The sequence below is a fragment of the Thalassophryne amazonica genome, chromosome 7 (assembly GCF_902500255.1).
Source record: "Thalassophryne amazonica chromosome 7, fThaAma1.1, whole genome shotgun sequence".
Taxonomy (NCBI): domain Eukaryota; kingdom Metazoa; phylum Chordata; class Actinopteri; order Batrachoidiformes; family Batrachoididae; genus Thalassophryne; species Thalassophryne amazonica.
The window spans coordinates 2,479,472-2,502,313 of record NC_047109.1 but is presented as its reverse complement, the minus strand read 5'-3'; the positions used below and the strand labels follow the sequence as shown (position 1 = coordinate 2,502,313).

At 44.5% G+C, this 22,842-nt stretch overlaps 1 protein-coding gene across 1 annotated transcript in view; it reads right to left on the bottom strand.

The window, feature by feature from the left end:
* The window catches only part of cpne4a (copine IVa), a 160,635-nt gene extending 138,899 nt beyond the window's left edge, over positions 1-21,736 (bottom strand). The window contains exons 1-2 of the mRNA XM_034173721.1: positions 21,555-21,736; positions 5,730-5,909 (exon numbers count right to left, since the gene is read on the bottom strand). Of these exons, the coding sequence (XP_034029612.1) occupies positions 5,730-5,909; positions 21,555-21,725 (351 nt within the window). The 5' untranslated portion in view covers positions 21,726-21,736. The remainder of the gene's footprint in view (positions 1-5,729; positions 5,910-21,554) is intronic.
* Between the last annotated feature and the right edge of the window lie 1,106 nt (positions 21,737-22,842).

Genomic DNA, 22,842 nt, shown 5'->3' with positions numbered 1-22,842 from the left:
AAAAAATAATATAGCACCTTCAACTGCACCACAGACTAAAACAGTTAAATGTGGTCTATTAACATTAGATCTCTCTCTTCTAAGTCCCTGTTAGTAAATGATATAATAATTGATCAACATATTGATTTATTCTGCCTTACAGAAACCTGGTTACAGCAGGATGAATATGTTAGTTTAAATGAGTCAACACCCCCGAGTCACACTAACTGCCAGAATGCTCGTAGCACGGGCCGAGGCAGAGGATTAGCAGCAATCTTCCATTCCAGATTATTAATTAATCAAAAACCCAGACAGAGCTTTAATTCATTTGAAAGCTTGACTCTTAGTCTTGTCCATCCAAACTGGAAGTCCCAAAAACCAGTTTTATTTGTTGTTATCTATCGTCCACCTGGTCGTTACTGTGAGTTTCTCTGTGAATTTTCGGACCTTTTGTCTGACTTAGTGCTTAGCTCAGATAATTATAGTGGGCGATTTTAACATCCACACAGATGCTGAGAATGACAGCCTCAACACTGCATTTAATCTATTATTAGACTCAATTGGCTTTGCTCAAAAAGTAAATGAGTCCACCCACCACTTTAATCATATCTTAGATCTTGGTCTGACTTATGGTATGGAAATGAAGACTTAACAGTATTCCCTGAAAACTCCCTCTGTCTGATCATTTCTTTAATAACATTTACATTTACTCTGATGGACTACCAGCAGTGGGGAATAAGTTTCATTACACAGAAGTCTTTCAAAAGTGCTGTAACTAGGTTTAAGGATATGATTCCTTCTTTATGTTCTCTAATGCCATATACCACACCGTGCAGAGTAGCTACCTAAACTCTGTAAGTGAGATAGAGTATCTCGTCAATAGTTTTACATCCTCATTGAAGACAACTTTGGATGCTGTAGCTCCTCTGAAAAAGAGAGCTTTAAATCAGAAGTGCCTGACTCCGTGGTATAACTCACAAACTCGCAGCTTAAAGCAGATAACCCGTAAGTTGGAGAGGAAATGGCGTCTCACTAATTTAGAAGATCTTCACTTAGCCTGGAAAAAGAGTCTGTTGCTCTATAAAAAAGCCCTCCGTAAAGCTAGGACATCTTACTACTCTCACTAATTGAAGAAAATAAACAACCCCAGGTTTCTTTTCAGCATTGTAGCCAGGCTGACAAAGAGTCAGAGCTCTATTGAGCCGAGTATGCCTTAACTTTAACTAGTAATGACTTCATGACTTTCTTTGCTAATAAAATTTAACTATTAGAGAAAAAATTACTCATAACCATCCCAAAGACGTATCGTTATCTTTGGCTGCTTCAGTGATGCCGGTATTTGGTTAGACCCTTTCTCTGCGATTGTTCTGTCTGAGTTATTTTCATTACTTTACTGCCCTCCAAAACCATCAACATGTCTATTAGACCCCCATTCCTACCAGGGCGTGCTCAGGAAGCCCTACCATTAATTGATGCTTCGATCTTAAATATGATCAATCTATCTTTATTAGTTGGCTATGTACCACAGGCTTTAAGGTGGCAGTAATTAAACCATTACTTAAAAAGCCATCACTTGACCCAGCTATCTTAGCTAATTATAGGCCAATCTCCAACCTTCCTTTTCTCTCAAAAATTCTTGAAAGGGTAGTTGTAAAACAGCTAACTGATCATCTGCAGAGGATATGGTCATTTTTGATCAGGATATGTCATTCAATGCGCATATTAAACAAATATGTAGGACTGTTTTTTTGCATTTGCGCAATATCTCTAAAATTAGGTCTCAGAGTGATGCTGAAAAACTAATTCATGCATTTATTTCCTCTAGGCTGGACTATTGTAATTCATTATTATCAGGTTGTCCTAAAAGTTCCCTGAAAAGCCTTCAGTTAATTCAAAATGCTGCAGCTAGAGTACTGACAGGGACTAGAAGGAGAGAGCATATCTCACCCATATTGGCCTCTCTTCATTGGCTTCCTGTTAATTCTAGAATAGAATTTAAAATTCTTCTTCTTACGTATAAGGTTGTGAATAATCAGGTCCCATCTTATCTTAGGGACCTCATAGTACCATATCACCCCAATAGAGCGCTTCGCTCTCAGACTGCAGGCTTACTTGTAGTTCCTAGGGTTTGTAAGAGTAGAATGGGAGGCAGAGCCTTCAGCTTTCAGGCTCCTCTCCTGTGGAACCAGCTCCCAATTCGGATCAGGGAGACAGACACCCTCTCTACTTTTAAGATTAGGCTTAAAACTTTCCTTTTTGCTAAAGCTTATAGTTAGGGCTGGATCAGGTGACCCTGAACCACCCCTTAGTTATGCTGCTATAGACTTAGACTATTGGGGGGTTCCCATGATGCACTGAGTGTTTCTTTCTCTTTTTGCTCTGTATGCACCACTCTGCATTTAATCATTAGTGATTGATCTCTGCTCCCCTCCACAGCATGTCTTTTTCCTGGTTCTCTCCCTCAGTCCCAACCAGTCCCAGCAGAAGACTGCCCCTCCCTGAGCCTGGTTCTGCTGGAGGTTTCTTCCTGTTAAAAGGGAGTTTTTCCTTCCCACTGTTGCCAAGTGCTTGCTCACAGGGGGTCGTTTTGACCGTTGGGGTGTTTTCTGTAATTATTGTATGGCCTTGCCTTACAATATAAGGCGCCTTGGGGCAACTGTTTGTTGTGATTTGGCGCCATATAATAAAATTGATTTGATTGATTCACCCCGATGTCAGGGTGCTGCCATACAAGGCGCTCACTACACACCGGGAGCAATAGGGGATTAAAGGCCTTGCCAAGGACCCTTAGTGATTTCCAGTCAGGTGGGGATTTGAACCCATGATCTTCTGGACTCAAGCCCAACACCTTAACCACTAGACCATCACCTCCCCTAAATATTGACTTCATATTGACTTCTAGGTCCCTCCTGTACTAAGTTCTAAAAGTTCTAATTGACTTTAGTAGAAGAAGAAAAATCTTTGAGACAGATTTGAACCTGAACACATCATCTAAACCACGGACTCCTACTGACACCAAAGTTATATTATTTTATTTTTTTGCCGGAAATGAGGTCCAGGTTGTTAAAAGCAGCATGCCTCCTTTAATTTGGGTTACCTTATATATAGGTGTTTCTCCAGTGATTTTATATTCATGACTCATGCTCTGTTTGCTTATTTGAGTTGTAAGATGCTGCCCGAATGTTTCTCAATTACTTTCAAAAGTATTGGAACACTTGATATTTCACACATTTGAATTTGTTGATGCCATTTCAAATATAAAAAACAAAATTTAAAATGACCTTCCTTGAACTCAAACTGAGAGCAAATCTTTACAACTTGATATTAATTTAATTAAAATATAAAATCCAACTTCCTGATGGAGTTGTGTAGAGGAGGATTTTCTTAAAAAGACCTGAAGGTTCAGTTAATTTGGCCATGTTGTGCAGCCCGACTGTCAACAAGCTGAAACGTTCTTCTAAGAGGACTGTGACCTCAAACATTTTTTCCAAGGTAAAAATCTGTGGAATTGGAAACTTGTGTTGGCAGAGGTTTGCGCTCTACGAGGGCGGTCCTCTCGTTCTAAAAAGGTTGTCATTGTTATGTGTCGGACGCAACCCGGAGAACCGACCAGCGTTTGAAGGACCCAGTATAAAATATACAAAGCACAGTACAAAGGATAACGAAATTTAATTACATAACAGTGATGTGACAAAAACAACAAATGAGTGCGCGGTCTGGCGTGGTGGAATTGCGGTGTGCTCCCAGCAGCACTAACGGTCCGGAGCCAGAAACTGTTCGGACCCAAGGACCCCCCAGGTGGCCGCGACAAACCGAGTCTGTGAAAGAAGAAATCATCATGTGAGTCCACACTCCACACACAGAGAGACCACTCAAAGGTGTACATAAACAGCAAACACTTCCTGGCTTAATCACTAATCAGCTTCCCTCCCTGCAGGCATGGAACACCCTGTTCACATAACTCAACTGCAGTGGAAGCTGATTAAACGACTAACATAACAGCTCAATATAATAAGGTGTGAGGGACACCACATTTACTGACTGTAATAATGTTAGTCACAAAACCTAACGTACCTCAGGAAGTGTGCTGACGAGCGTGAGACCTCACCCCCTCCTCTTTCACAGACCATGCATCAAACCTGGACGTTCTCTGCATCCACTGATGATGAGATGGCTCTCGAGACGACGATCTCACCCGTCTGGTCACAAGGTCGAGTTTCTGGCAAATACACACTGTGTACTCCAGACTTAAATGCCACCATACTCCAATCCGTGTAGATGCACCACAGGTGTGAGTCCTGACGAGCTGCACATGATCAGCCTCAGGTGATCAGGGTGAGGTCCTGGTAACTCAGCCACACAGCCACTCAGTCCTAAACGCAAGCCACCTGGAAGGAAAAACAAAAGACAGGACAGAAGACAGAAACAAAAGGCAGCCAGGCCCCCCCAGCAATGCAACAGTACCCCACCCTCACGGGACGCCTCCCGGCGACCACACAAACCTGGCCCAGGAGAAACACCCCCCTCCAGGGACCATGGCTGGAAACCGTATCCGCATTCATCTTCCAACAGAATCTTTATCTAACAGAACGGTTGATGTCTTCTCCTCTGGCTGCATCTTTGCCTTTGTTTCTGTCAGTCAATTAGCACAGGTGTGGCCAGGAGTTCTTGAACCTGTGCGGTCAGCCTTTGTCCAACCATGTTCAAAGTCTGATTAGTCATAAAACAAAAAAGACAAACACAACAACCAAACCCCCCCCCCCCCCCCCTCCCCAGAGGACTGTCCCATCAAACCCCGGGAAGAGGAGAAAAGAAAAACAATCCAAACTTAAGTTTACAAATAAAAACGCTAACACCCCCCCCCCCCCCCCCCGATGACATGTAGGGACCAACACCCCCCAGAGGACATCCCGCCAGCTCCAGGAGTAATAACCACAGCCGAGGTCCCTCTGGGATCCAACGTCACCCACGGGGACTCCCAGCGCCTCCCAGAGGACCGTTCCATCAACCCCAGGAGACGCCTCCCCTCATGACCAACGGACCCAGCCCCGGCCGTCCACGGCTAGATGGACCCACAGCCCTTTCCCCCCCAGAGGACACCACAGTCACACCCTGAGGGCGGAAACTGGGGGGAAAACAAAAGGAAAGAAAAAAAACATACAAACAAAACAACCCCAACCCCACCCCCTCGGCGCAGTGGAAACTGGAAGCACGTCCAGCGTCACCAACCATGACTATACCCCAGAAGCCAACCGGGAGGAGTGGAACAGCGGCTACGGCAGACGGCACAAAATGATCAGCCTCAGGTGATCAGGGTGAGGTCCTGGTAACTCAGCCACACAGCCACTCAGTCCTAAACGCAAGCCACCTGGAAGGAAAAACAAAAGACAGGACAGAAGACAGAAACAAAAGGCAGCCAGGCCCCCCCAGCCATACAATAGTCATGACACTTTTGAAGTTTGACGGCCGTGTTTGTTGATAAATCCAACAATGAAAAAGGTTTTAGTCCAAAGTAATCCTGAGATTAAAGCAGAAGTACGACCTGTTCCTGAGGTTTTTACAAATCTGTCTCCAGGAAGATTTCTGGTGCTTCATTCTTCCTGTTTCTGATCACCAGATTCATATGGTGTTTTTTAGATTAATTTTGACTCAAACTCACCTTCAGCCTGTGAAATCATTCTAAACCCTGCTGGGAGTTGAACAAGTTGAACAAGCTGTAGTGCCTTGCTCTTAGAGAAATTTGAACCCACCTGTCCCAACGTGCACTCCACAGAACCCAAGAAGTTGGCCTCCTTCAGCCCGTTGTGGCTGCTGTTGATGTCATAGAGCTCAAAGCGAAGCCGCTGCACCTCTTCAAAATAAAAGTCCAGCGTGAAAACCTTGGAGTAGGAGGGGTTTACGCAGCTCTGCATCACCTCCGTGCGGTCAACCTGCAGCAAAACACACCACAGTGAACCAGTGAGGGCAAGAGCGCCACCTACAGAAACAGCATTAATACTCATAATTAAGTAAAGATGATGTCAGGCCCCACTCATGCTTATGTAACATGGAGATCCACCAATAAGAAACTCAGAACATTGAGGTCAACTTAGGGATCCTCCCACCTGCAGTAAGTAGACCTGGACTCGGTATGCACACTCCCACCGAAAACCAAGAACCCACCCATCTGGACCAAACAGTCGATTAGGAGTCTGGTCTTATCGCAGAGGTATCGAACCGTACTGGACCGTTGGTACATGATGTGCAGCTTGACAAGGGGAGGGGCTGGAAGTCAGAGGGACCGGCATGTGACCAGAGGATCCTCAGTTTGATTCCCATCAGACAGGTGACTCACCAAAGTGCTTTTGAGCAAGGTCTTTGATGGTGACATGGTGTTGGTGAGCAGTTGATCATCTCACGTGACGACAGTGTGTGAATGTGAGGCGTTACTGTAAAGTACTCTGGGCGTCGGTAAAGCCTTCAGTGCACGTGTATGACATCGTCAGTCAGAGACAATAAGGCGTCATCGAGATGGTGAGAAAAAACTGGTTGAGAGCGTGAAGCTGCTTTGCTGGACTCGTCTGTTTTAACGGGCAGATGGTGAGCGAGCTGGAACTCAGCGAGACGTTTTGTTTGCAAACACTTTAATTGGCTCCTTAAAGTTAATGCGAAACCGCAGGAAAGAACAAAAATCAGAAAGGTGGCGGTGATGAAGCTTCCTGCTGAAGCTCCGGCGGTGTGTTATGGCTCAGTGTTCAGAGCGTTTCTGTGATGATTCGCTGCCTCAGAACCACAAACTTCAGATGTCAATCTGCTGTTTTTGTCATCAGTGACATCATAGAGAGTTGGCAGAGGCCACACTCGAACACAACCTCCTCCACATTTCCAAGAGGAGGTGGGACGACTTTTCTCTTTCCATCATTAATTTAATTTAATTAGCTTATAATGCGCCAAATCACAGCAAAAGCCGTCTCAAGGCGCCTTACATAAAACAAGTCAACATAAAATTGAATAAATAATTAAAAATGAATAAAAAATTCAAATACATAAATAAAAACAGAAGTAAAAGAATAAAACAAATAAAAATAAAAACTATCCATAAGAAAGAGAATAAAAATAGGTTTTGAGTCTTGACTTAAAAATGTCCAAACTCAGACTGCCTCACAGTCACAGGAAGACTGTTCCACAGGGTGGGTGCACGATATGAAAACGCTCTTTGACCTGCTGCTTCTTCTTCACCCTGGGAACACAGAGAAGTCCCGCATCCTGCCACCGCAAAGCCCGGGCCGGCACGTAGACTTCCACCAGATCAGCCAGATAAGACGGCACCAGTCCATGAACAACCTTATAAGTCAATAGCAAAACCTTAAAATCTGCTCTCACAGAGACAGGGAGCCAGTGCAAAGATGCCAAAATGGGTGTGATATGTTCAGACCTTCTGCTATGTGTCAGAAGTCTGGCAGCAGCGTTCTGAACCAGCTGAAGACCCCTAATGCTGGACTGTGGTAACCCTGAAAATAGAACATTACAATAATCTAGTCTAGAAGAAACAAAAGCATGAATCAGGGTCTCAGCATCAGCCATAGACAGGATGGGGCGGATCCTCGCTATATTTCTCAGATGGAAAAAAGCAGTCCTAGTAACATCCCTGATGTGGAGGTCAAAAGACAACGTGGGATCAAAAATTACCCCAAGGTTCCTCATTTTGTCCGTATGATGTATGACACAGGAACCCAGGCTGAGCATCAGCTGGTCAAACTGATGCCGATGTCTCACTGGACCAAGAACCATCATTTCAGTCTTATCAAAGTTTAAAAGTAGGAAGTTACTTGACATCCAACTTCTCACTGATAGAAGACAGTCATCCAGGGATTTTATGGGAGTGAGATTTCCCGCAGTTATCGGCATGTACAACTGAGTATCATCAGCATAACAATGAAAGGCAATCCCAAAACTCTGCAGTATACACCCAAGGGGTGCGACATACAGGGAGAAAAGCAAGGGGCCTAAAACAGATCCCTGTGGAACCCCAAATCTCATGTCAGCAAGGTCAAAGGTAGTGCCATTATACAAGACACATTGAGAACGACTGGACAGATATGACGTCAACCAGGCAAGGGCACTTCCAGTAATCCCCAAAAAATTCTCCAACCTATTGAGCAAAATATGATGATCCACGGTATCAAACGCAGCACTGAGATCTAACAACACCAAAACCGTAGTGGCGTCTGAGTCCATTGCTCGCAGAAGATCATTCACAACTTTAGTGAGCGCTGTCTCTGTGGAGCGATATTTCCTAAAAGCAGACTGCAGCGGCTCAAAAAGATCATTCTCAGTAAGGTGGTCTATGAGCTGCCGTGAAACCACCTTTTCTAAAATTTTGGAACAGAATGATAGATTTGATATCGGCCTGTAATTTTTCAACACACTAGGGTCAAGATTAGATTTCTTAAGTAATGGTTTAATCACTACTGATTTAAAACATTTCGGAACAGATCCAGAGGTTAATGACAGATTAATAATTTCCAGCACAGTCGGCCTAAGAGTGGGCCACAGGTCCTTAAACAATTTTGTTGGTATGGGATCAAATAAACAGGTTGTGCTTTTTGTAGACGCCACAAGTTTCGTCAGCACGCCCAATGAAATACTATTAAATTCTGTCAATCTAGGTAACACCTCAATGGTAGCGCCCACCTCCATAGCAGGTTTTAATGGCTGGGCCGAGGCATGCTGAGATATGCTCAGCCTAAGGAGGGCGTGACCTTAAAAGAGGAGGTGTAATCTTATCACGTGTAGTTTTAAGTGTTAAATTTAGACTATCCGCGAGGCTGTCCACTGATTTAGCATTCTCCAGATTCAAAGCTAAAATATCAGGTAGTCTGGCCTCAAGTTCAGTCATAGTTGAGGGTTTAATACGATGCTGCAGTAGTAGACAACGTTGTTCCACTAAACGTGGCAGCGTAAATGTAAACCTGATAAGTGAATGGTCAGAGACTATAGATGTGAGAGGCAAAATGTCAATATTTGTGACAGCAAACCCACGTGCAAGAACCAGATCCAGGGTATTTCCACTAATGTGTGTCGGGTCCTGAGTGCATTGCTGGAATCCTAAAGCATCCACAATTTGCATAAATGATTTGCTAAGGGGATCAGAGGGCTTATTTATATGAATGTTAAAGTCACCAATAATCAAAATGTTATCTGCACTAGTTGACAAACTAGAGATGAACGGCACCATCTTGAACACAAACCCAATTCATTCCAAAGTTCATTCTGGTGTAAATGAACCTTTTGTCTCATCTGCTCACAGGATGTTTCACAGACATTCAGTCTGCTTTGATATTTAGCCAAACTGTTTCTCAGGTGCATGTACCTGTTCTGATTTTTTTTTAAAAAGGCTCGTTCACAAACAATACAGTCAGCAGACCATCACTGAACAGCGTGCACGCCGACCATGTGACCACACTGATGTCTCACAGGAAGCTCAAATACATGCTGAATCTCATCCCAGTGATGGTGCAGCAGCCGTTTGTCTTGTAGCAGCATCATAGCTCAAACCTCAGGATCCAACTGCAGGCTCCTGGTTCCACTTCAGGCTCCTTGTTCCGCCTCAGTGGTGTATGTGCTGCATGTTAACCACCTGCTCACACAGTGTCACTATTTTTGCTGCAGACATGAATTTGTTGAATCTTTGAAGTTCTCTTGAATTCCTGCAGGGTGTTCTTGATTTGGCCATTTGTATTCTGTCCCGGGTGAAGACAAACACCTCAACACTTTTTTTTGTTTTGTTTTTTACAAGCACCTGTCTTGTTTGTTTTCTCACTTTAATGAAGTTTAGTTTCACTGTTTGTGCATCACATTGACAGTCAACAGCAACAGACAGGAAACTAACTGTCCAAATACCTTTGGTCGTTTAAAATCCTGCTGTAATTCTGAGTCATTTTCCTGTTTTATTTACTTTCAGTGTGACAAATCAAAAGTTACAAACCTCCTGGTGTGATGCGTGTTTCTGACATTCAAGCTGACAGAAAAACATCCTTGTTTCTATAAACGTCTTGTTAATGAACTGCTGCTCCATCCTGATTCTCGTCATCACGCCGACCGCATGTTATTTTGTTTTCTTTCTTTGCAGCAGCTGTATCATTCTGGATTGTGATTAAAATTAAATCATCAACCCAGATTGAGCAGCGCTGAGCGGAAAGTTGTGCGGCACTGAGCAAGAACTCGTGCAGCGCCGTACGGGAAGTCCTGTGGCATCATACAGGAAGTCCGACAGCACCGTATGGAAAATCCTGCAGAATGCAGACATGCAGACATGAGGCTGTCTACGAAGCCACGCTGTTGTAACATGTGCAGAATGTGACTTGGCACTGTCTTGCTGAAATAAGCGGGGACGTCCCTGAAAAAGACGTTGCTTGGATGGCAGCAGGTGTTGCTTCAAAACCTGGATGTACCTTTCAGCATTGATGGTGCCATCACAGATGTGTAAGTTGTCCATGCCATGGGCACTAACACACCCCCATACCATCACAGATGCTGGCTTTTGAACTTTGTGCTGGTAACAATCTGGATGGTCTTTTTCCTCTTTTGTCCAGAGGACACGACGTCCATGATTTCCAAAAACAATTTGAAATCTGGACTCATCAGACCACAACACACTTTCCACTTTGCGGCTGTCCATTTCAAATGAGCTCGGGCCCAGAGAAGGCGGCAGTGTTTCTGGATGTTGTTGTTTGGCTTTCGCTTTGCATGGTAGAGTTTTAACTTGCACTTGTAGATGTAGCGACGAACTGTGTTAACTGACAATGGTTTTATGAAGTGTTCCTGAGCCCACGCGGTAAGATCCTTTACACAATGATGTCGGTTTTTAATGCAGTGCTGCCTGAGGGATCGAAGGTCACGGGCATTCAATGTTGGTTTTCAGCCTTGCTGCTTACGTATAAAAAGTTCTCCAGATTCTCTGAATCTTCTGATTATTTTATGGACTGTAGATGATGGAATCTTTAAATTCCTTGCAACTGAATGTTGAGAAACATTGTTTCATGCAGTTGTTCACAAAGTGATGATCCTCACCCCATCTCTGCTTGTGAATGACTGAGACTTTTGGGGATGCTCTTTTTATACCCAATGACACTCACAATTAGAGTCCTCATTTTCCAAACAGTTTATCAGTTTGAACATTAAATATCTTGTCTTTGTGGTGTATTCAATTGAATATAGGTTGAAGAGGATTTGAAAATCATTGTGCTCTGCTATTATTTACATTTTACACAACTTCATTGGAATTGGGGTTGCACATGACATTGGGCAGCATGGTGGCTTAGTGGTGAGCACTGGTGCCTCACAGCAAGAAGGTCATGGGTTCCCTTCCCGTCCTTTCTGTATGGAGTTTGCATGCTCTCCCTGTATCTGTGTGGGTTCCTCCCACAATCAAAAACATGCTTTTTTAGGGTCTGCTCCTTTCTCTGCCCCGGAGCAAGGCAGCCTCTCTACATCTGCAGTTGGTCCCCGGGCACCAGACTGTGGCTGCACACTTGTGGTTGGATTGTGTCTAACTGTAATTCGGGCGATCAAATGCAGAGAACAAATTTTGTTGTATGTATGTACAATGGCAATAAAGACTCTTCTTCTTCCGATTGTGTGTTTTTATATATATATATACGAGGGCTGTCCGTAAAGTATAGGTCCTTTTTATTTTTTTCAAAAACTATATGGATTTCATTCATATGTTTTTACGTCAGACATGCTTGAACCCTCATGCGCATGCGTGAGTTTTTCCACGCCTGTCGGTGACATCATTCGCCTGTGAGCACTCCTTGTGGGAGGAGTCGTCCAGCCCCTCGTCGGAATTCCTTTGCTGAGAGACTGGCGCTTTGTTTGATCAAAGTTTTTTCTAAACCTGTGAGACACATCGAAGTGGACACGGTTCGAAAAATGAAGCTGGTTTTCAGTGAAAATTTTAACAGCTGATGAGAGATTTTGAGGTGATTCTGTCGCTTTAAGGACTTTTCACGGTGCGAGACGTCGCTCAGCGCTCTCAGGCAGCGTCATCAGCCTGTTTCAAGCTTAAAACCTCCACATTTCAGGCTCTATTGATCCAGGACGTCGTGAGAGAACAGAGACGTTTCAGAAGAAGTCGGTTTCAGCATTTTATCCGGATATTCCACTGTTAAAGGAGATTTTTTTAATGAAAGACGTGCGGACGGGTCCGCGCGTCGGGACGCAGCCGACGCGGCGCGGCGGCACAGGAAAAACACCTCCGTGTTGATAACCATTTGTTAAAATCCAGTTGGCTTTTGATGGCTTTCAGTGGAGTGAGTATATGAGAAATTGTTTATCAGCTGGAGATGTTCCAACTTGTCCTTAAGGCTTCCAGCAGAGGTGTTTTTCCTGTGGCGGAGCGTCGCGACGGCTGCGAGCCGACGCTGCAATCCGCCCGCACGTCTTTCATTAAAAAAAATCTCCTTTAACAGTGGAATATCCGGATAAAACGCTGAAACCGACTTCTTCTGAAACTTCTCTGTTCTCTCACGACGTCCTGGATCAATAGAGCCTGAAATGTGGAGGTTTTAAGTTTGAAACAGGCTGATGACGCCGCCTGAGAGCGCTGAGCGACGTCTCGCACCGTGAAAAGTCCTTAAAGCGACAGTATCACCTCAAAATCTCTCATCAGCCGTTAAAAGTTTCACTGAAAACCAGCTTAACTTTTCGAACCATGTCCACTTCGATGTGTCTCACAGGTTTAGAAAAAATTTTGATCAAACAAAGCGCCAGTCTCTCAGCAACTTCTCAGACAAAGGAATTCTGACGAGGGGCTGGACGACTCCTCCCACAAGGAGTGCTCACAGGCGAATGACGTCACCGACAGGCGTGGAAAAACTCACGCATGCGCACGAGGGTTCAAGCATGTCTGACGTAAAAACATATGAATGAAATCCATATAGTTTTTGAAAAAAATAAAAAGGACCTATACTTTACGGACAGACCTCGTATATATATATAATATATATATATATATATATATATATATATATATATATGTCTGCTGGAGGCGTGTCCAGATGAAAGCCAATAACAATGTCACTTTGTCTTCACATGGAACGTGAGGACAGTCGAGTTCCTCCGTGTGAATGATTCAGAGACAATAAAGAATCTGAAGACAGATTTGATCATTTCTGAGGAACATCAAACGTCAGCGCAGGAAACTCACGGACTCAACTCCTGCTGCACAAAACAAGAAACAAAACATCACTTAATAATCTGAATCAATCAAATCACAACAAACAGAATTGTTACTCTGCATCACGTAAAAGTCCAACTGAACTGACTCAAAATGACTCAGACTGATTCAGACCGACTAAGAGTCAAACCCGACAGGACAAAGCAGCAAAGAGTAAAAACAGCAGCGGCGAGACAAAGAGTGGGGTTTTGTTCCACGTGGACACTCAGCGACACCTCATCTGCATTTCAGCCACAAAGCCAACAGCTAAAAATACACCCAGAAACATAAAGTGGGTCAAGAGAAAACAGGTCCAAGTGAGTCCCGGCACACAACAGCAAACCTCAGACACACAAACACGCTGAAGGTCCATCTGTCTGCTGGAGCCGGGTCACCGTGGAAACAGGATGACCTCATCCACATCCTCTAGCTCCACCTGGACTGTCCAAGGTCAGGTACCATGTGGACTATCTGGAATATGTCCAGACAGACAGCTGGACGCTATATCAGATATCCAGACGTCCTCAGCTGGCTCCTCCTGGAGCTGCAGATCTTCTGGATCTCAGAGCTCCTCACCCGTCCGCGGTCCAGACCGCCATGTTTTACCCAATAAGTCATGAAATAATTCCAATAAAAATATCCTGACTTGATTGAGGTCATCAGTCAATCGAGCGTGGAGTGACTGAGCTTGATATCGCGACAAAACCTGGACTTGGCGCTGTGGATCGGATTCTGTCTACATTCATCCAACATGGAGGCAAAGTTTTCACACAATGTGTCAAATGACCATGTTTGTGTTTTTGGTGCCATTCGCTGGTCATGATTGAGCACAAGGGTACCTCAGGAAAGGTCACGTACACACTCACGTCACCTGACCTCAGCAGGTAGATGGTGGCAATGGACCGCATGTCTGCCAATCAGAACCTGGGCCGGAGACATGTAGAACCCGACACAGGGCACCGGTGCTGCTCCGTGTCTGATTTCACTGAAAGAAAAACTCACAGCCTCAAAATAAGCGAACATTAAAAGTCCGTTGAGAACGTCAGACAATCGGACTTGAATGTGGAGGCTGATGTTAAAGTACAGAGGGCACGCAAGGCTGGGTCCAACCCGCCGTGGACACGCAGAGTCCGTTTAACGCCAGACCATTGAGAGGAATAAAATCAGATTATTCTGACAAAACCTAAAATAATCACACTACAGACCCACACTATAGATCCACAAAACAAACCAACACAACAGACCCACACAACAGACCCACACTATAGATCCACAAAACAAACAACACAACAGACCCACACTATAGATCCACAAAACAAACCAACACAACAGACCCACACAACAGACCCACACTATAGATCCACAAAACAAACAACACAACAGACCCACACTATAGATCCACAAAACAAATTCACACTACAAACCCAGACAACAGCCCCACAGAACAGACCAACACTACAGACCCACAAAACAAATACACACTAAAGGCCCACAAAACAGAACCAAATCAAATCAAATCAATTTTATTTATATAGCGCCAAATCACAACAAACAGTTGCCCCAAGGCGCTTTATATTGTAAGGCAAAAGCCATACAATAATTACAGAAAAAAAGAGGAAAAACCCACATTGCAGAGTCACACGACAGACCAACAAAACAAACTAACACTACAGACACACACAGCAGGCCCACACAACAGAACCATACTACAGACACGCAAAACACACCCACAGTAAGGACCCACACCACAGACACGCACAACACACCCACAAAACTGACCAACACAACAGATTCACACTACAAACCAACACTACAGACCCACACTACAGACCCACATGAAAGACCTACAACAGACTCACACTACAAATCCACATTACAGGACCACACTACAGACCAAAAATACAGACCCACACTATAGACTCACACCACAGACCCATCCAGAGACCCACAGAACAGATCAACACTAGAGACCCACACAAAAGACTCACACAACAGATGCACACTACAGGTCCACACAACAGACCAACACTACACATCCACACAACAGACCCACACAACAAACTTACACTACAGACCCGCAAAACAGACCAACACTACAGATCCACACAACAGACGCACATTACAGGCCCACACAACAGACGCACACAACAAACTTACACTATAGATCCACAAAACAGACCAACACTACAGACCTACACAACAGACCCACACTAAAGGCCCACAAAACAGACTCGCACAACAGACCCACACTACACATCCACACAACAGACTTATACTAAAGACCTACACAACAGACACACACTACAAACCCACACAACAGACTTATACTAAAGACCTACACAACAGACACACACTACAAACCCACACAACAGACGCACACTAAAGACCCAGAGGAAAAACCCACACTGCAAAGTCACACAACAGATCCACAGAACAGACCCACACTACACACCCACAATACAGACCCACACTTCAGATCCACAAAGCAGACCAACATTACAGACCCACAAAACAAACCCACACAACAGATAAACAATACAGACCCACACTACAGATCCACAAAGCAGATCAACACTACAGACCCACAAAAAAGACCCACACAACTGACCCACAATACAGACCCACACTACAGATCCACATAGCAGATCAACACTACAGACCCACACTACACACCCACAATACAGACCCAAACTAAAGACCCAGAACACAGACCCATCCAGAGACCCACAAAACAGATCAACACTAGAGACAACAGACTCGCACTAAAGACCAACATTGCAGACCCAAACTACAGACCCACACAGCAGAAAAACACTACAGACCCACACTAAAGGTCCACAAAACAGACTCACACACAGACCCAGTGAAGCGGGTTTGAGTTGATGCACCAACAGTCCGCCTGATGAATAACTCCTGTACGTGTGACTCCCATGATGCCTCTGACTCACAGACCTGTGTGTTGGTGCTGGAAGCTGTGTGACGGCAGACTGACTGCAGCCGGTGAGCAGCAGCATTCACGGTGAAGCCTTCACTGAGAGAAATGATTCATTACTTGGCCAGGGAATATTGTTGAATAAGCCTCTCTCGCTCTCACTTGTAAAGTGCCGTTTACAAATTTGAATGAAAGGAGGTGGGGGTGTTAACAGGGCCTCAAACTGTGAAGAGAGGCTGTTTACAGTGCAGGAACACATTCCAAGAGAGACTCAAACTCTATGGAAATAAAAAGTTGTGTAAAGTGTTGTAAGCCTTTGTGTAATTGCAGACAGAAATTGCTTTGAGATGTGGCATGAAGACAATCAAAACGCATAGACCATTTTGGATATATTGTTCAAAATGTGCATTTGTGTTTAGTGTTAGAACCTTAATTTCATAAATTATTTTGTACAAGACCACAAACTAACTTTATAAAGTAGCAAAATAGTTGTTTATTATAGTTTGCTGTGTCTTTTGAATAAACATGTGAAAATTATTTTCTGCTTTATTTTTTCTTTTCTTATTTTTGATTGTAAACCTTTATTACACTTATAAAACACCACTATAGCATATATACGAGGTCTGTTAGAAAAGTATCCGACCTTATTATTTTTCAAAAACCATATGGATTTGAATCACGTGTGATTGCGTCAGACAAGCTTGAACCCTCGTGCGCATGCGTGAGTTTTTTCACACCTGTCGGTTGCGTCATTCGCCTGTGAGCAGGCTTTGAGTGAGGTGTGGTCCACCCCTCTCGTCTATTTTTTATTGCGAATAAATGTCTGAATGATTTGGAGCTTTGCTGCATCAATTTTTGTTCCAGAAACTGTGAGAGACCTCCAGGTGGACACCGTTCGAAAAATTAATATGGCTTTCAGGGACGATTTTATGGGGATTAAACAGATTACGGGGTGTTACTGCCCCTTTAAGGATGGCCCACAACTGCTGAGAGCGTGGCGCGCTCCCAGCCCCCATCGACAGGCTGATACCCTGCTGGAACAACCAGATCATTTCCAACATGAAAGCTTTGTTGATCCGGGACCTCGTCTGACTTTCACAAAAAGGCAGAAGATGTGGACATCAGAAGATGTGGACATCGACACATTCCACCGTTACAGGAGTTTTTTTTCATGGAAAAAGAAGCGGAGGGACGCGCCACTGTGCCGCTCATGGTGCGGCACAAAACCACCTCGGTGTTGGTCTCACAGGACGGCTTAAAGGTGGATTTCAGACGGCTGTCGGTTGCTTTTCAGTCGTGTGATTATCCGATTGTGATTGTGCATGAGCTGGACCTGCCCCAACATGTCCTGGAAGGCTTCATCACGGCGTTGCTTTGCGCCGAGCGGCTGCACCGCGACGCGCGGTGGAGCAGCTTCTCTTTCCATGACAAAAACTCCTGTAACAGTGAAATGTGCCATTCATTTTTAAACTGGACGCTGTCTTGATCCGGTATGTCATCTGACTAGCACAGGAATTGTGAAAAGACGTGGACATCAGCACTTTTCCGGCACATTAAGACAGACGTGCGGAGGAGTTCCGCGCGTCGCGGTGCAGCCGCTCGGCGCAAAGCAACGCCGTGATGAAGCCTCACGGGACATGTCCAGCTCATGCACAATCACAATCGGATATTCACATGACTGGAAAGCAACCGGAATCCGTCTGAAATCCACCTGAAAGCTGTCCTGAGAGACCAACACAGAGGTGGTTTTGTCCTGCGTAATGAACGGCTCTGTGGCGCATCCCTCCGCTTTTCTTTCCATGAAAAAAACTCCTGTAATGGTGGAATGTGTCGATAAAGTGCTGATGTCCACATCTTCTGCCTTTTTGTGAAAGTCAGACGAGGTCCCGGATCAACAAAGCTTTCACGTTGGAAATGATCTGGTTGTTCCAGCGGGGTGTCAGCCTGTCGATGGGGGCTGGGCGCGCGCCACGCTCTCAGCAGTTGTGGGCCGTCCTTAAAGGGGCAGTAATACCCCTTAATCTGTTTAATCCCCATAAAATCGTCCTTGAAAGCCATATTAATTTTTCGAACGGTGTCCACCTGGAGGTCTCTCACAGTTTCTGGAAAAAAATTGATGCAGCAAAGCTCCAAATCATTCAGACATTTATTCGCAATAAAAAATAGACGAGAGGGGTGGACCACACCTCACTCCAAGCCTGCTCACAGGCGAATGACGCAACCGACAGGCATGAAAAAACTCACGCATGCGCACAAGGGTTCAAGCTTGTCTGACGCAATCACACGTGATTCAAATCCATATGGTTTTTGAAAATAAGGTCGGATACTTTTCTAACAGACCTCGTATTCTGAAAGTACAGGTTGTCCTGAAAAAAAGAAACATAAAACTTGATTGTGGGATGCAGGGAGAGTTTTTAACAGCAATAATAAAACATTTATGCCAGGTGATTGAACTGTCCATAAAATGCCCTCGGACCCCAGAGGGTTAACCGATGATAATGAGGAAATGAATACGGCTCCACCTGTGCACCAACAAATAACCAAGACCAGGTCCCGGGTCAGCTACCTCTGCTACATTGAAGACATCAATCACCTCAAGCCTTTTCAAGGTCAGCTCAGCTTTGAAGGTCCGACATAATCACACTTTAAATGCACAGTAAACATACTTTAAACGCACCATAAGCACACCGTAAACACACCTTAAACACACTTTAAATGCACAGTAAACATACTTTAAACGCACCATAAACACACTGTAAACACACCGTAAACGCACTTTAAATGCACAGTAAACATACTTTAAACGCGCCATAAACACACTGAACACACCGTACATGCACTTTAAATGCACAGTAAACATACTTTAAACGCACCATAAACACACTGTGAACACACCGTACACGCACTTTAAATGCACAGTAAACATACTTTAAACGCACCATAAACACACTGTAAACGCACTTTAAATGCACAGTACACATACTTTAAACGCACCGTAAACACACCTTAAATGCACCATAAACACACTTTAAATGCACTGTACATGCACTTTAAATGCACAGTAGACATACTTTAAATGCACCATAAACACACTGTAAACACACTGTACGAGTAAACACACTTTAAATGCACAGTAAACATACTTTAAAGGCACCATAAGCGCACCATAAACACACTTTAAACACAGCGTAAACACACTTTAAATGCACCGTAAACACACTGTAAACACACTGACAGCACAAACAGACGAATCCACAATGGTCTTTTTCACAACCAATAAAAATCAACGTTTCCCAGTTAGAGCCACGGGAGAGAAGCAGCTGCAGATGACGGGCAGCTCGCCACGCCAGATTTAATGTCATGTGACGCGCTGACGATCTGCAGCGTCACACAAAGTCCAATTAAATTCCTCATCAACGTCCATCACATTAAGTCAGCGCGAAGACGAGTCCCTGATCCAGCGGACCCGGATCCACAGGGAGGCCGTCAGGACCACCCAAGAGCAGCTAATTACGTATTACATTATATACGACTCTTTGATTAGATTTAGAATCATATTATTACAATATAATCATATAACAACATGTACGAGGTCTGTGAGAAAAGTATCGGACCTTTTTATTTTTTTCAAAAACTATATGGATTTGAATCACGTGCGATTACATCAGACAAGCTTGAACCCATGTGGGCATGCGAGAGTTTTTTCACATTTGTCGGTTACGTCATTCGCCTGTGGGCAGGCTTTGAGTGAGGAGTGGTCCACCCACCTCGTCGGAATTCCTTTGTCTGACTTCTTCCTGAGAGACTGGCGCTTTGCTTAATTAAAATTTTTTCAGAACCTGTGAGGCACATCGAAGTGGACACCATTCGAGAAATTCAGCTGGTTTTCGGTGAAAATTTTAACGGCTGATGAGAGATTATGGAGTCTTACTGTCGCTTTAAGGACTTCCCACGGAGCGGGACATCGCGCCGCACTCTGAGGCGCCGTCGTCAGCTTGTTTTGAGCTGAAAACCTCCAAATTTAAGCCTCTGTTGACCCAGGACGTCATGAGAGAATAGAGAAGTTTCAGAAGAGCTCGGGATCAGCAGTTTATCCGGACATTTCACTGTTAAAGGAGATTTTGTAATGAATGACGTGCGGACGGATTGGCGCATCGGCAGGCAGCCGCTCATGGCCCGGCGCCACAGGAAAAACACCTCTGTTGGAAGCCTTAAGGACAAGTTGGAACATGTCCAGCTGTTAAACAATTTCTGGTTTTTACAAATGGTTATCAACACGGAGGTGTTTTTCCTGTGGCGACGCGCCAATCCGTCCGCACGTCTTTCATTACAAAATCTCCTTTAACAGTGGAATGTCCGGATAAACTGCTGATCCTGACCTCTTCTGAAACTTCTCTGTTCTCTCACGACGTCCTGGATCAACAGAGGCTTAAATTTGGAGGTTTTCAGCTCGAAACAGGCTGACGACGGCGCCTCAGAGCGCGGCGCGACGTCCTTAAAGCGACAGTAAGACTCCATAATCTCTCATCAGCCGTTAAAATTTTCACTGAAAACCAGATGAATTTCTCGAATGGTGTCCACTTCGATGTGCCTCACAGGTTCTGAAAAAATTTTGATAAAGCAAAGCGCCAGTCTCTCAGGAAGAAGTCAGACAAAGGAATTCCGACGAGGGGGGTGGACCAGTGCTCACTCAAAGCCTGCCCACAGGCGAATGACGTAACCGACAGGCGTGAAAAAACTCACGCATGCGCATGAGGGTTCAAGGTTGTCTGACGTAATCGCACGTGATTCAAATCCATATAGTTTTTGAAAAACTAAAAAGGTACATTATTTTTTTCGCAGACCTCGTAATATTGCAGATATTGTCGTATAATATTATAATATATGTTGTGTTTATGTAGAATTACTGCCTTCACTGATATATTCTGCATTTAGTCCAGATACCCGTCAGTGTCCTTATACAGGAACTTCACCTGCATCGTCACCGTCCACCCAGCTGGAAACAGGTTCCGGCCCAGACCGGGGGAGTGACCTCCAGAATCCGGGTCAAAGGCCTGAACAGGACTTAGGCTCTCCTCCCTCAGTAAGTCCACGTCCACATCACTTATGAGTCAATCTTAATCTACGTTTGCTGCAAACACGAATTTTAATACACGCGCACACACACACACACACACAGACGGTGGAGATCCTTCAAGTTAATGTGAACCATCACATTTCAGACCGACAAAGCTTTACACACCGTCTCTCTGAAAGTTTAGCCTGTCTGCTACTTTGACACTGAATTAATTAGGGCGATCAAACCACCAACCTCGCGGTTCCTGGATCATCCACATCAGCTGCTTAGACTGGAAACTGGTTTTAAATGGTCAAAAAGATGTTTTAAAGCAGTTTCTAAATAGGTTGAACATGATAAGCATGGCCTCTGAATCAGTTTCGGCGTACCTCCATCCACTGTCCGTGGGACTGCATGTTGAGGACGATGCAGGGGTTGGGCTTGGACAGAGCATCGCGGTCCAAGATACCTTTACAGGTGAGCCGCAGCTCCACTTTGGTCAGACAGGGGGTGCAGAACAGACCCAGAGAGTGGGCCGCCGACTCATAGATGTCACTCATGTTGGACCAAAACTCTGCAGAGATGGAGGGGACAAAAACTCATCATCTAACTGTCACTGCTGGCTCACTGCCTACATTTCCCAGAATGCCTTTTAACTAAGCATGTGACAAACGTCAGATATTTAAGAGGAAGCACAAAGACACGCCCACTTTGGGTGACTGACAGCTTCACAGACAAGAAAATACACAAGAAACAGATGAATGAGTGGAACAGCTGGAGAGAAAACCACGCCCACATTCTTCTTCTGTCCGGTTTATTATGTGTTAGCATGTCAGTGCGTTAGCGCCACCACCTGTTTCTTTGATTATTTGTCTGAGAAGTTGAATGCAAAAATCTGATTTTTTTCAACAATAAGCAAGAGTGCAAAAACTAACGAAGGCAGATGTGATGGTCAGGGTGGGAAAGGTATGGGGTGTGGTCAGCAGCAGGAAACCTCAAAGATGGACATTACAAACCCTTTCAAAATAAAAGCATGACAGAAACTCATTGGGAAAAATATGCAACCACTGACCACCATAAATCTAATCATCATGGTCTGAACAGTCATTTTAAACTTTTATTTAAAGTGTGAAAAACCAGCAGTGTTTGAATCACTAAGCACAGAGGTCATGTGACTGCACACTTTTAGTCTTTAATGTCCTGATCAAAAAGCTTCATATCTCCTGCATCACCCAGACTGAACTCCGCCCCCCACAGGAAGCCATCTCTGCCCATTCGCCACCTCCATTAACTGGTCCGTTATGGCCCAGAGCTCAGGTGGTTAATCACCGAAACACAATCAGCCGTGGCGGACACGGGAGGAAGTTACCGTCACACAAGGACAGGACCCCCACCCATGCCACAGACTCCGTTTACACCAGACACAAGAATGGTATCAGAAAGGAAAGGTCATTGAAAAGGTCAAAATATTTATTTTAAAAACACGGAAGCTGAAGGAGGTTCATCTTTACTGTCAAACTGTACAATAAAGAGACTGAAGGTGGCAAAAAAAATAAATAAATAACATCATTACATGAATCACAGTGTGACTGAAATCACTTCCTTCTTTCAGCCGGTCACAACAGATCAATCGTTTCCATCTCACCCTGTCCTCTGTATCTTCCTCTGTCACACCAA